We start from the raw sequence: 15,169 nt of genomic DNA, 5'->3' as shown, positions 1-15,169 counted from the left end.
TGGCACAACAGGCACGCTTAGGGTTTCATATGGAGGAAAACAAAGTGGCACAGTGGGTAAAAAACAATGGACCTGAATGCTAGTGGCTGAAATTAAGTTAAGCATGCCATACACCATCTTAGTTGTTAGTTGCTACTGGAGCGATTGTACACAGCAGCCCTCCATTCTACAAAGAAAGGGAAATATATTGACACAATCACTTTTATGCACCGCTTACCAAAGTATCAATCCTATAATGAATATAGCAGCAAACGCCCTACAATTAATAGGCAAAAACAGAAAGTAGCCACAGCCCAATCAATATATGAAACGCAACCAACAGAGACAGATGATAAACATTAAAATTGTAAAACAAAAAGCCAGCAAATAAATTACACAAAGCTTGAAGTATAAGTGCAAAGGAAAATGTTACTTACACATCAACCATCTATTTGTAGCTTTTAGTGCTGTAGATTCACATGCTTCGCCTACTCTTGCCATTTAGGGCTCCGTTCCGAAGTCATTAAGAAGGCCTCCAGATGGATTCCGGAACATGCAAATCCAACTCGGAGCCTATGTTTCTGACCGAATCATCCCCCGTTCCGAACCACCAAATACGATGCGAAGATCTCATGCGCGTCGACCGAATAGTTTCTGATTCCGACTCGTTCGGAGCTGAATTGTACCGCGCAATGGAGCCGGATTCCGAATGGGTGAGTACAATGCATGATTTGGACAGCTGTATCGATTCGGTCTCAGCAAGATGAAACAGCTGTCGGAATCTAACTTCACCTGGAACCCTCTGAATCGGTTGCAGATGGGGGTGGGGAGTGCATGGGTCCCCTGATCCAAGCATGCACAGTGTGGCAGGCAACATGGGGTGCAAGCCACAGGGTGTACGCTTTTCCACACCCACCCCTTTTTTGCTATGGGAGCCTGTGTACGCGTCGGTATACAGGCTCCCATAGAGTTCAATGGGAGTCCGAGCGAACCAAACCAGTCAGCATATAGCTGCATTGTACTCGTACGTTCTGACTCGCACAGCGCGATTTGCTAGGAAAGCCCTCCAGATCCAAGTTGTATGGCGGAGTTTCCAAGTGAGATCGGAATCGAGCCCTTAGTGTTGGGAGTTGATGTTCGTAAGTTGTTTTCCTTCAAAGAAGTCTTTGACTATTCAGATATCTTGTTACTCCTCCCATAGCCCACAATGTATCAGGACAAAGACTCCACCTCAGCAGGGGAGTATTTTAAGTGTAGTGTAGTGAAGGTAGATAGAATATATGCACTGTACACTGTGAGTACCAACAGTTAATGTGAAAAAGTCTAAATTATCGCTTGCCTTCGGGGAGGTGGGAGGGTATCCGTGAACCTATAGCATTATAAGCTACACATAAATTGTGAAGAGTGGTTACATTTTACATTTGTAGCATGTGTTGTTGTAGATATGTGCTTTGCATAAATTATCGAGCAGTACATCCCATAAGCAGTAACTAGCAAGCAGAGGGTGATGTCTGAAACATGGTTCTTCAGACCGTTAGGCCGAAAAAAGCCTGTTGGCAACCTTGAATAGCCACACAGTAATGCTTACTTAACATGTGATTTTGACCATGTAGCTGCTTGGCAGATGTCTACTAATAGAACGTGCCATTGTTACTGCATGTAGTGTACTATATGCTTTAGCAAACACATTTAAATTCACTTGGCAGACAGCTGAGGTGTAATGTCAGACCTAAAAATGTAAACCATGTTGATATGTCAGGTTTGCAGAAATAATCATAGAGAGTTGAGTCGAGTCCAAAATGCTGCCTACCTAGCCCCAATATTACTGGAACTTAATTGAGCCATGGGCTTGAACCAAGGAAAGAGAGAGAGGAGAGTGAACCCCAGAACACACCAGAGCTTAAGGAGGCCACCTTAACCTGGAGAAGCAGGAGCAGTGCCAGACTATTCATGACTCAATGTTTAGTGTGCCTCTATTGGCAACGAAGCCATCTTACATTACGCATATTAGTGTTCCAAAAAATGACAGAGCAAATACAACCTGGAACATTACACACCTAAGACAGGAACTGGTTTGGGACTTTTGATCTTATCTCACTAATTTTATCCCGGGCAGCATGTCTAAAATGTGAACATGTTTCCAAAAAACATGAGGTTGATGGGATTGAAATAATGAATCAAGGGGAAAACAATGAAACACTGGATTTCGGAATAGTAATTTCAAGGGAGTCAATTCTTACACAAAACCAATCACTCAAAAGCTCAGCGAGGGAAAACAACGAAATAATAAACAATCTCTGATTGCTTTGCTGCATTAAACTCTCCATCAAGACGGGCCGATTGTGACACTATCATTACAAATTCTATTTTTTTTAAAACAAAATGACAGTATTTGTACAAATAAAAAAAGTAATTAGGAATCAAGTTTTAAAATATGTTGGTAACAGGATATTGATCGCCAATGAGCGTTTATAAAACTGTGAATATTCATGCAAAACAAACAGACAACACCTAAAAACCAGAAAGGAATGGCCTAACAAAGTACACAAACATATCAAACTGAAGACTAAGAAAATATAATACCAAATACAGTGACTCTAACCACTTATGGAGAAACAGTGGAACTGGAAGAATTAAATGTACTCAATTTGGACACTAATGAAACTAATGTAAGATTAATCCTCCAAGTCAACCTCAAAAGCTACAACCCCTGGAGAACTAAACGGCAGTCTTCAATGGTATATCAGCAAACGCAGACTAAAAACTTAGCAGATTAAACAAAAGGCTGGGTAATAAAAAAATAGTCCTGCGAAAAGACCTGCTGATCCAGAAGTAACATTATTTCCAATCTTCAGAGGAAAAGGACGCAAACAACTAAAAAATAGAACACATGCACAACAAGACTGCAAAAAAAAAGTAACCCGCGTTGTAAACCAACAAACCAGTTAGTACATTGACAGATGATTTGACAAAGTCACCGGATAACAATGATAATAGCATTGTTTTCTTAATAGTAACAAATCATCACAAGTCCTATTAGTCATAACACAAAATAACAATGAAAGGGACAGATAAAAATAAAGAAGCACATATTGTGAAGCAACAAATAAGGATAACAATACTAAACAGGAAGTTGGTGATGGACGATAGAAATGAATTCAGTAGTAATAAACAATAACAAAGAATAGCAAATGCTGTTGGAATAAAGATAAGGAAGATAGTTGCACAGTAAAATAATGAACACAGGAAGCATAAATGAGGCAGTTAAAATAAAGAAGGATGGACCCCCTTGAAAATCCAGCTTTCCACTTATTGCAGAAACGATCCACATTAACAAAAACACAATCACAAGGGTGTAAGTCAACATCAAGAAAATAAAAACATGGAAAATATGACAGTTGATTTTTGCCCTATTCACCAATAATAAGGGCATAATGGCATACTAAAAGAACCTGTACACTCATATCCAATAAAGTGGAAAAGTTAAAACTATTACTGATAAACTGCCTAAACCGAAGATATCTGTACTATGCCCAAGAACGGAAGAATTATAATCAGAAGATCTGAGGTGCGAGGATGGTATATATCCAAAGAGACCTGTTTAGCTTTATTAAAACCCAAAGAAAAGTGTCCAACTCGATCAGCGTGTGAATCAAAGATCATTAGAAAACACTCAAAATCGTTATCAAGCTCTTGTGTAGTCAATTGAAAAACACTGCTAATTAACATCTTCAATTTCCTAGGATCCTCCTTAATTCAAATGATAAGCACGGAGAGGTTGCTAACACAACAAAAAGAAAAGGTAAAATAAAGTGTAATGACAGGAAGAAATTATAATAGATTAGAACATTCACCCTGCACATACTAAGAGAACTAGAAATCAACCAAATGAAAAGTGATTTGAAAAAGAATATCCTGGATACAACAGTAAGAAAATAACAAGGACTACGGCGTGAACTTCAGGAAGCTATTGACTAAAGATATGCACAAATTCTGGCCCCTAATAGAATTAGGCATGTCAATATACAGGAAACAAGCTGACTAGCATAAAACATACAAAGAACAAGAAGCTTTAGCTGCCCAATTATATAGACTGGAAGAGTTCCCACAGATAAGCTAGCATATAACGCAAACTCTGAACAATATATTTTCAGGGAGCAAGCAACAGTGCATTTAATAAGAGGAAGTACAACTTCTCAATCTACCCTCACCTAATGGCATTCCCATCAAGGTAATAAAAATTTATTTAGCCAACTGGAGTAACACATTAACAGGGCTGTCTATTCCGTGCTTGCTACTGGCTAGTTCTTTCCTAGAAAAATGTAAATGTAAATGTCATGGTACTTATAGAGCGCACTGTCACCAGACGGTCACCTTGCGGTGCCGCCTATTCGGCTTCCTGGCGCTGATACTCATACCGCTGTGGAACCCCTCCTGGCTTTCCCTGTGAAGTGTCCACTCCTGGGCAGCCCCAGGGTGAAGCCAGGCATCCTTAGCGCAGTTGGGGCCGGTGTGGAGGCTAAGCAAGCTATTGCCCAGAGTTGCAGCGTGGGGCCCGTGATTAGAATAGGCACCGAGGCGAGAATTAACAGGTCCGAGGAAATTGAGCCCGAGACCCCGCCAAGGCGGGAATCGAACCCTGGTCCCTGGCCAGAACTCTGCATCAGGGTCTGCCGCTCTAACCATTGAGCCACACTCCTCCACACACAGAAAGGATCCATTCTACAGTCAATAGATAAATGGGGACCTCAATCGGATTCCGTAAGCTACAGTCTGACTGCCCAGCTAGATGGCAATGGAAAGATTTTCACTAAATGCCAGACAGGTTTTCGCTCATGCTTCTCAACAGTTGATAACATATTGGCTATCATTCTAATGGCTAACCAAGCACTGAAAATCAAGATGAAGAAATTGTACATCTGTTACATAGATCGGTTAACCATTTTTGAAAGAGTGGGCAGGAAAAAGTTTTCGACCAAATTGACTATTTGGGTGATCAACCCAGCATTGCTCCGTCAAATTGCTGAATTGCACTCCCATACATTGGACAAATGAAACTGAGTAATGGAAAAGGAATAACTCCACAAAATAATACAGGCAATAGTCTAAAGCAGGATTGCATCCTAGCTCCTCTTCTTTTTTTTTTTTATTGTCCTTTACTGAACTCCAAGAAATGCTGAATTAGTGATCGTAATGCTCGGACACCAGCTACACATCTTGCATGTGCTTATGACGTGAAGATTTTATCTGCAACACAAAATGATCTACAACAACAACTAAACAGACTCCACGAGCATTGCCATTTGAAAAAATTGAAACATCAATTACGCTAAAACCAAAGTAATGCACTTTAGATGTACCAGTCCTAACTAAAACTGGTCCTTAGATTGTAGACAAATAGAATAGGTGATGCATTACACCCATCTTTAATACGATTTAGACTAGAGTCTAAATTGGAAAGCCCACATTTCATAGATATGAATGAAAAACATCAAATATAGTAGGAGCAGTTAACAGTTTTTTTTAAGACGATATGGATGTGGAGCAATTCGTTGAACAATTACTGCTACCATTGCTAAGTTGGTACCATTAGTTCAATTTGGAGCGTTGGCCTGAAAAGAACAGGCAGTTCACAATCTTGACACATTATTTACGAAAACCATTCATGACATTTTTTACTTAAGAGATTCAACACGTCATTGCAGATTAAGCCTTACATTAGGTATCCCATCTTTGATAGTAATTAATAATATCAACCTTATTAACTACATTTGTCTTTGTAGCATATCAGACAAGATTACATTAAAAACCTTGATCATAAAGAAATTGTGCAAGGGAATTGGACAACCAAAATCTATAAATGTTCAACAAGCAGCCACCTTGTTAATGACCTAAGAATTACCAACAAACAGCAACCTTTTAAAAAAGCATAAGTCTGTCCAATTTGGAAAAATTGTGGAAATGTTAAAACACTGAATGTTTTCAATATATGTGTAACATGAAATGTAAAATGCATTTGGACTCTGCCATGAATGCACAGATATTTTTTTCTTAATATTCAGACTTTTATACATTTCTCTCTTTCAATTTGAAGATCATGGAACAATATTGATAGGAGGCAATTATTACGTAGGCTATGCCACTCTCGCAAAGAAAAAATTGCACATTTTAGGTTTGTGTCCTAAATTACAAGACTTAGGGACTGATTTATATATTGGCAGGCGGATTACACCGTCACAAAGATCCTGTCTGCCGAAATATGAATCCTTTTATATCCTATGGGATTTATATTTCGGTGGATGGGATATGCGTCACCGTTGTGACTGAGTATCCCGTCCGCAAAGATCTAAATGATGCTCTTAATACCCAAGAGCAATAGATTGTGAGGGTGGCATCAAAACAGTGAAACAGGCAACCAAGCTAGGTTTTAAAGGATGATCTCCCAAATGTATTCGATGGAGAAACACATTTTTAGCCATATTAGAAAATTAGTAAAAAACAAATTAAATGTTGATATTAATTCATATACAATGTAAAGAGGTATACAACAGGAATGATAACATTTTAACTTTGAAAATCGATTTGAAAATAAATCTTCTTACTGTAAAAGATTTTTAAGTAAACTAAAGCCGGGGTTACTGGAATTATGTGATTGTGTGGCTTCAGCGTTTTTCGCACAATTATGCATCTACCACATAATCCATCATCTGCTGCATAATCTGCAGATTTTAATACAGTTTCTAGCTCCAAAAGTTCAAAAGTTACTAAAAACGCAGTGACACGTGTTGCCACACAGTGAAAGGCGCTTTGCAAAGTTTAACGGGTCACCTTTCTGTTGGTTATTGCTATGTTTGGGTGATAAACTAGTACTAATGAGGTGCAACCAATGCTTAGACAATGTTAACAAGTGTAAAACAAAATGATGAAGTAATCTTTTCAGAAAATGTGCAGCATTACAATGCATAATTTGCCTTTTCTTGTTGCATAATTTTGACAACCCTGCTGCATAATTTGGCCCTCTTCTGCTGCATAATTACAGTGGCCCTGACTGACACATTCAAAAATTACTCTACTCAACTCAAAAATACACTTGATATGCCATCTGGCTTTGCTCATCCTAGGAATGGTGTTTCCAGAGGAGGCTTCACAAAAGCATTCTAACAGCTGTTTAGGTTTGTGGATAGATTTTGTCCAATCAATGTAATACATTATTGCCCTTTTGACGTCACATGTGTGATGCTGTTTCTACCACTGACTTGCTGGTATCTCCTATCTGATCTAGATACAAGGAGGAATCCAGGACTGTGAGAACTGTTGGGATTGTTTGTAAAACCAATCAATGCTTTGTACTTGGACGAAATGTGCCTCCACTGCAAATACCTGCAACTCATTAACTTGTCTTAGTGAGGTAATGGCCGCATGGAAGGCTACCTTCCAAGAACAGAATTGTATGTCACAAGAGAATAATGGGTCAAATAGAGGCCCACACATAAGTCTTGTAAATACTACATGAGGTTCCCGGTTGGGACTAAGGAAGTTCTTGAATGAATAAGTATTTTGAGCCCTCCAACAATGTGTTAACCAGAAAAGCCAGAGAAACTCCAATGCAAAATTTTCTGGTCTGGTGCTGAGATCTGGGTTGAATGGGTCTGCTTATTTTCTGTATATATTCAATGGCGGTTATGTTGTCTGTCTGCATGAGAACAGTTAAATCCCAAATTAGGCTGCAAAAAGCTCTGAGTGCTAATTGAATCAATGTAATTTTGAGTTAGTTAATATGGCAACCAGGTAAACCGAATCATAATATATTTGAGGTGTGCCCAAGCCCACGAGAGAGGCGCGTGTGGTTGAGGGTCAAGAAATAGCCTGCCCAGTAAGTTCTCCCCATTCCTCGTTTTAGGGTCTGCTTAAAACAGTGCTCTACCTACAACAGATCTTACTTGTGAGCAGTGCCTCGCTACACACTTCTGTAATGGACACATGTGCAAATTTACATGAGGCACTATTGCTTTGCATGAAGCCATCATCCCTCGTTACCATCTAGACTATGATAATGTGAGATGTATGGAAACAAGAGGCAACAGCTTCGGAAATGCCATTGCACTTTTGTTGTCTTGGCAGGTTTTCTCTAACATGTATACACACACACACACACACACACATATATATATATATATATATATATATATATATATATATATATATATACACACACACACACACACACATATATATACACACACACACACATATATATATATATACACACACACACACACACACATATATATATATATATACACACACACACATATATATATATATACATACATATATATATATATATATATATATATATATTCAGAAACCCTATGATATCAGGTGTAGACATTATACAAATTCAGTAGCTTACGTTGTACAGGCAGGAGAGAGCTCTTCAATTCAAACTTAAAAGAACAGCAATGGATATCGCCTAAAGACAGAGCCAGGCAGAGAAGTTCTCATTAAAATAAAATTGGCCTAACCTCACAGTCCAGTTTAATGTGTTTGGCAAAGGTGGTGTGGATTTCTGTCAGGGAGCAACTGAGACGGCCACTGCTGATATCAATTAAATCCTGCAGGGAATACATCTCATCGTTCTCGACAAAATGCTGGCGGTCCTGCAACTTGAAAATAAGAAAAAAACACCATCAACTTATGGGTTACAAAAGGAAACATGTTTGGACATGAAAGTAAGCAAAGGTGGCCTCGCGAAGCTTCTTTCTAGTCAAAATGCATCACCGTCAATTCAGGTAAACATAAATGTTATACTTGCATTTTTAATGTATGCCACAACTCGTGACTTCAAATAAAAAGATATTTACAACCCAAGGCAAGCAAGAACACTATAACTCTGTGTACCCAGCTTTAAACATCGGTAAGACATGAAGCGTGCAACTGTGAGTTGTCTGGCTTTAAGTGATATTGTCAAATAAGCATCTACCTAATTACTATACCTCTACTGTTTCGGAAATTTTCATTTATTTTCCTCCATCACCCTCCCCCTTAATTTTTTTGAAGATTCCCGTGCAAGTCACGTTTCGGGATTTTTCTTTTTGAAATTCAAAAAAAGAAACCGGTTTAGTGCACAGCTCCAACATGATGACGGAGCCCTGCACCAAACTGTTAATGGCCTTGACAGGTACCGCCGTGATGGTGGTTCCTTCCAATGTTTCTTAAATGCCCGTCAGCTTGGTAGCCATTTATAAATCTGGCACGCGGTCCCTTCACCAGGGCGATGGAGTAACTTACTCCATCGCTCTGGCAGAACAATGGGCTGTCCGCCAGTATTTTAATCAGACCCTTGAGGTGGGTGTGGGGTTACAATAAGCATCAAACCTAAGCAAACAAATCATTGTCCAGGCAGAACTTTGATCTTTACAAAAGAGAAGTACTTTATTGCTGTTCATACAACTAAAAAAATACTGCCATCATTGTCTAAAGGAAATTCTTACAGGTACTAAGTGGAACAATACCCATGGTGTTCACAGGGACAGTCTCTGAGAGTAAAGGTACATTGACCAGTTGCCCTGGTGGTGGCGAATCTCTGGGGTACAATGTGTACCCCTCCTGTAGCTCAATTTAGCTTTACAGTCATTTACTAGTTTCATTACATTCTCTCCCCCCGCCCCTGTCTAGGTTAAATGCCACAGTACCGGTCTCCAGTAAAAGTTTGTGTGTCTCATTAGAGTCAGGGCGGCCTGCAGTGTCACTGTCAAGCGAGGGCATGACATTCAGGGCCGGACTGGGAACCACAACCGGCCCTGGCAAAGTGCTCGGCCGGCTCCCCTCTCCCCGCTGGGGAGGGGGGTTGTGGGTGTCACCGAGCTCCTTGCCGGGGCCGGTTTTCGGCCGATTTTGCAGCTAAGCTGCAAAAACGGCCCTGTAACACAACCGGTCCCCACCTGTGCGGCGCACCGGGGTATTGCCCGGTGCCCGCTATGGCCAGTCTGGCCCTGATGACATTCCGGCGGTATGCACTCAGCCCAGCCCACCAAACAAAGAGGATGGTTGGTTCTGCCCCAGCACAGTCAATGTGTTTACACTTCTGCGCCTCAGGGCCGGCCCAAGGCATGTGCAAAGTGTGCACCTGCACAGGGCCACCAAACCCCAGGGGCCGCCACGACGAGGATCGGATCGGAAGGATCGTTCCTGGCACTGGCGGCCCCCTGGCAGGATTTGGCGGCCTCCGCAGGGGCGTAACACAGGTCCCCGCAGTGGGGGGGGGGGGGGCTCAGCCCTCCAGAGGGCCCCTCACTTTCGGCAGAACCTAAGGACAGCTTTCTATGCGCAGCACATCACGGACGGTGACGGCCTCGATGTAACCATTTATTATGGGGGGCCCCACGCTCCAGCCAGGAGCCCCCTTACTCTCAGCAGAGGGAGAGGCAGTGAGCAAGGCAAGCCAGGTCTATAAACAGTGCGTGTGCACACACAGCAGATGGTGACCTGCCTGGGCCTCTGTTTTAAAGATGAATTATAGTGCCATGCGTGCGCACGCCCTGCCGGCCTGCCTGAGCGTTTTTAAATTATTTAAATAGTTGGTGGCGCACACTGCGCAGTACAGCTCTTCTTTATAATTAAGGTCAGTGGGCGTGGTGGCGCGCAGTTGTTATCTATTTGTCTGCACGCGCGGTGCCGGCCGCAGTCTTCAGGGTGGGGGCGGGGTGCCAATGTTGTCTTGCGCATTGTAAAAGTGCGCGTGACTTCAGTCTTCAGTAGTGAAGAAGCCAGAAGGGTGCGGCCGCCGTGTTACTAAAAGAGTACAAGCCCCTTCCTGGCCCAGTCAGTCACCCTTTCTTCTGTTTCCCGCCTCGCTCGCCTTCAAAGCTGCACGCCAGCCAGGCCTAAGGTGAGCGCGCATCGGCACTGGTCATGCAAAACTGTCCCAGTTACAACCCCATATCCGTCGGTTTTTTGAATTCTCCGACGAGAACGCACTGCTTGCTGTGCGTGGGCATGGGGGGAATTTGTACAGGGCCTGTTCCATCCTACTGCTTGTGTGTAAGTCTAACTTGATACCTGGTGCCAGGTTTTGAAGCAATTATATATTATATTGTTGGAATTTAAGAGATTTTAGGATAACTCCGATATAAAGTCTTCCAGTAGTCCCATCGTGAAAGAACGAGGGCCAGAAAGACAGCTTTCTGGATATGCAACAGAAAGGACATATTTTTATTGATGTAATCTTGTTCAAAAGTGGCATCAAGGACAGGTTGTTGTCGATTATGATGCTTAAATTCTTTATCTGCGAGACAGGCTCTGGGGAGAACCTAACTGCAATAGCTGCCAATCACGGGCGTAACAGGCCCCCGTGGTGAGGGGGGGGGGGCGAGCTCCTGGGGGCCCCCCTCAGCACAGTACCTTACAGTGACACCCGGTCCGACATCTACCTGATGAACGAGCACAGGGAGCAGACAGCGCGCTGCAGCACTCTGGGTCCACAGTCCGTTTTCGTTCTATTTTTTTAACACAGCCCTTCACTAGTGGAAGCTGGCCGTTAAATTGCTTGCCGCCTTAACAAAATAATGAATATGCGCAATATAACAACTCCGAAATTCGCTAACCGTAGCATGCCAGAATACTGAATTACTACGAAGGAAAAAAAAACGGGACTCCTGCACTTTTTTCAAATGAACACAGTGCTGCAGGGTTGGAACTAAGGAACGACGCTATACATTATAAAATCATTCTCCTAAGTGTGACGCTTATTTTGTGATAAATCAAAACAAGGTTGATGCGAAGATGTCTTTCTATAACTTAATTCTGTGTCCCACATTGAACACAACCACATCCTCCCCATTAGGACTTTGCAGAGCGTTTAACTAGCGCTGGAGCTCTGGCCGATCAGGTCAGTAGCAGCAGAACTGTACAGAGCAGTATGCTTACTGGTTAAAAGTACAGAGCAGTATGCTCCAAGCATTGTGGTCTTGCATATAGGGTTTCCTGCTTGGGCCCAGTCACAACCCGTCACCCAAACGTGTTAGGTGTCCAATCAATGTCTCAGCGATCATGACCTCTTGTAGACATAGTCTCTTCATGGTGCTTCTAAGTCTTTTTTTGACTGTTTCTACTGCAATGGTGCTTGGCTCACTCCAGTGCCTGGATACTTTGTAGTGCTAGAAGGCTTCCTTCTGAACCCACCTTGTTGAGTTCCATGTCACCTTCCGATTCAAGTACAGTCACTTGTGTGGCGGATACATCTGGGTCTCGAAGCCTCGCACACAGGACAGTGGTGCAAGTCTCGCCCAATACCTCACAGTGGCGTCAAGTTATCGAACAGGACTCTTTCACAATCTCTTGACCTAATATCGGCGTTGTTCCTGTACAAAGGCACCTCCACCCCCCATTCAAGCAGTTGGAATGCTGTTTCCTTGAAGATGAGACTAGGCAGAATTGTCAGGTTTCTCCAGGTTACTAGTTGCTAACCTTGCAAGCGAAGTTGGCAGTCATTGCTCCAACCCGGAATCTCTCACCATTGTGAGACCCGGGCTTCTAGTCAGGATATCGATCAATGTATCTGGGCCTCTATCCCCCCTCAAATGGACACAAATCCTGAAGATCCGCAGAGAGTAAGCAGAGTATGTTTTACTGCTCTGGCCTTTTGCCAGGTCACTGTGATTGAAAGAGATTTATGTAACACTGAGAATCAGGCTCGGAAGGTTTTCCCTGCAGCAGTTAGATTAGATTATTTCTTTGAAAAGTTTTAACGGGTCTTTATTAAAGCCTCATCCTTTTTCTTAGATCAACTGGTCCTCCTTCACACGGAATTATGCCTACTTATCGTCTCGGACCTGTCATCCTTTGACAAGGTCAACTATAACACTCTACTGAACACACACTGTGTATTAATGTGTGGTCCACAAGCGGTTTTCATCATACCCAGAAATTATATCCCAACAAATAAAATTTAGCAATAATTTCTGGCTTTCCACCCCTAGGCCAGGAAGTCCATAGTTATAGCTCCAATTCTCTTTAATTTCTACTTGACTCCAGTGACCACACTGCACAAATAGTCAAACATATGCTATCCCTATGCTGATGATAAGTGGCTACACCCAAACGTCACTTCCCCAGAGGATATTATCCTTTTAGACCAAACACAAGAAGAAATTGCATCCTGAGTATCTTTTTTACTCGCTAATCTAAATCCTCGAGACATATATCCTACTTGTCTCCCCACCTTACAGCACACTCCCAATCCAACTGTGCCTATATTCTCTCAATATACTAGAATGAAAACTTAAGATCAGCAAATGTGCAAAATCTGAAACTTCAAACACATAAATCCAATAACAAAGAGCTCAGTACCAACTAAAACTCTAAAAATAGGGGTTAAACCCTTTAGAGTGGCATAAGACTCCAAAATGGCGACGCAATCCCTGGTCTTGAGAAGAATTGCTTAAAGAAATACTTTACTTACAGGCATTCTTGAACTACACCTGTCCCACTGTAAACTATTTTACATGGGTCAGCGACACAAGTAACAAGAGTGGTTCAGCGAACACATCACTTGAGCTGGTTTGCAGCGCTATAGAGTATAAGTGAGACAGTTACACTATAGTTACAAATGTGAAAAATGCAGATACAACGCCAATCATAAAACATTGCGAGTTTAAACGAAGAGGGTGGATGGAATTTTTGTTTAGCAACTATTTTTGAATATTTTTGTCAAGGTTTTGCTATGTTCATAAGAAGGTTTTTTATGTTTGGGAAAGCCGGGGAGCATGTTATCGATGACGCAATTATGATTATGTAGATTTTTACACATAGGGAGCTATTATAAGAGTGGTATCATAAAACATGTCCAACAGTTCTATATGGATTGGATTTGACATAAGAGTTGTGAATATGTTGAGTGGACGATCATTGTTAACCGCATGCGTGCGGCCACTATTTTTGCGCTGTGCGGCTTTTTGCGAAAAGCCGCGTTACAGGACGAGCTGAGCTCGTCATGAGCATGCGAGCGGCGCAACTCATGACAAGCTCAGCTCGTCATGCGCATGGAAGGGGTTAAATACACGTCGCAATGATGTTTGTTTTTAACTTTGCAGCTACCCATGAGGAAGGGCTATATTGTAGCTCGAAATGCATTGGGTAATTTTAAACGAGGCTGTTTGGGACAGCGTAATCCCACATGCTACGGAAAAGGCCTGGATAGGCATTTCCACAGTATTCGAAAAATATAGAATGTATGTAGTCTTTATATGAAAAATGAAATAAGATGCGATGAACTTGTGGAATAAATCATGGTTGAAAAAAGGAAGAAATAAATTGAATATTGAAGAAAATTGGATTCCTCTACTTTTTCGTTGCTGTGCAACATGTGTCTGGAACGTAATGAACGCTCCATTTGTAATATACTGTTCAACAACACATTCGAAGAAACTATTTGCCTTGAGGTCACATCACTTCTTCAGCTCTGATCTTCTGTAGACAAATAATGTGGGCTTCAAATCAATTCTACAGTTGATAATTAACTTTTCACATTTTCACAACTTGCTCTATGCAAATGGCGAAACCCATTAACAGCTTTCTTTCACTCCCTACAATACACACCTTTCTAGCACACAGATGAATCTAAATATGTCACGTGCACATCCTTTCTCTACCTCCTCCTAGAGGTTTGTGTAAGTTCAGTTCATACCTGCAGCAGCAGCCGTGCTTCCATGGCCTCTTTGCAGGTGATGAAATATGGCTTCATCAGCAGAATATCCTGCCGCAGTTTCTGGAAAAAACAAAAATAAGCAGCACTACTCAACATTTGATCATAAACAAGACTACAAGTTAAGCTATCTTATTCTATATTGGATGAGACAAAGCTGAACCCAGAAGCTGTCGCTCCATGCACCAATGTACACAATATAAACTGTGGTTTGGGTAGCATTCAGTGCTTAGTAAAAAGTGACAAGGATTGGTCCAGTCACTATAAAAAACAGATTGTGAGTTTTGAAAGCACAGTGAAGCATTCTTATTACGTTTCTTACCTAGAGCATTTTTAGCTTTGATTTTTCGGGGTGGCAGGAAACTGAAGGAAGAAGGTGAAAATTAAGCAGCTTGTGACTCAATAAAAGAGTTAACAGCCTAGGCAGAGGTGGTGCTTATGATGGACTTCAGGTGAAGGTTTAGTCATACAATGAGTAGGACAGAG

General features: G+C 41.7%; 1 protein-coding gene across 3 annotated transcripts in view; it reads right to left on the bottom strand.

Annotated features, from left to right (window-relative positions):
- The window catches only part of DEF8 (differentially expressed in FDCP 8 homolog), a 231,440-nt gene that overhangs the window by 66,645 nt on the left and 149,626 nt on the right, over positions 1 to 15,169 (bottom strand). For 2 of the 3 annotated variants that reach the window (XM_078670285.1, XM_078670287.1), the window contains exons 10-11: positions 14,666 to 14,746; positions 8,505 to 8,645 (exon numbers count right to left, since the gene is read on the bottom strand). In XM_078670285.1, coding sequence (XP_078526411.1) covers positions 8,505 to 8,645; positions 14,666 to 14,746 — 222 coding nt within the window. The remainder of the gene's footprint in view (positions 1 to 8,504; positions 8,646 to 14,665; positions 14,747 to 15,169) is intronic. The other variant, XM_078670288.1, reaches the window with a different exon arrangement.

Source organism: Lissotriton helveticus, chromosome 12, assembly GCF_964261635.1.
Source record: "Lissotriton helveticus chromosome 12, aLisHel1.1, whole genome shotgun sequence".
In the NCBI taxonomy this organism is placed as follows: Eukaryota; Metazoa; Chordata; class Amphibia; order Caudata; family Salamandridae; genus Lissotriton; species Lissotriton helveticus.
Note: the sequence above shows the minus strand (reverse complement) of the source record. Positions and strands in the feature narration are given on the sequence as shown.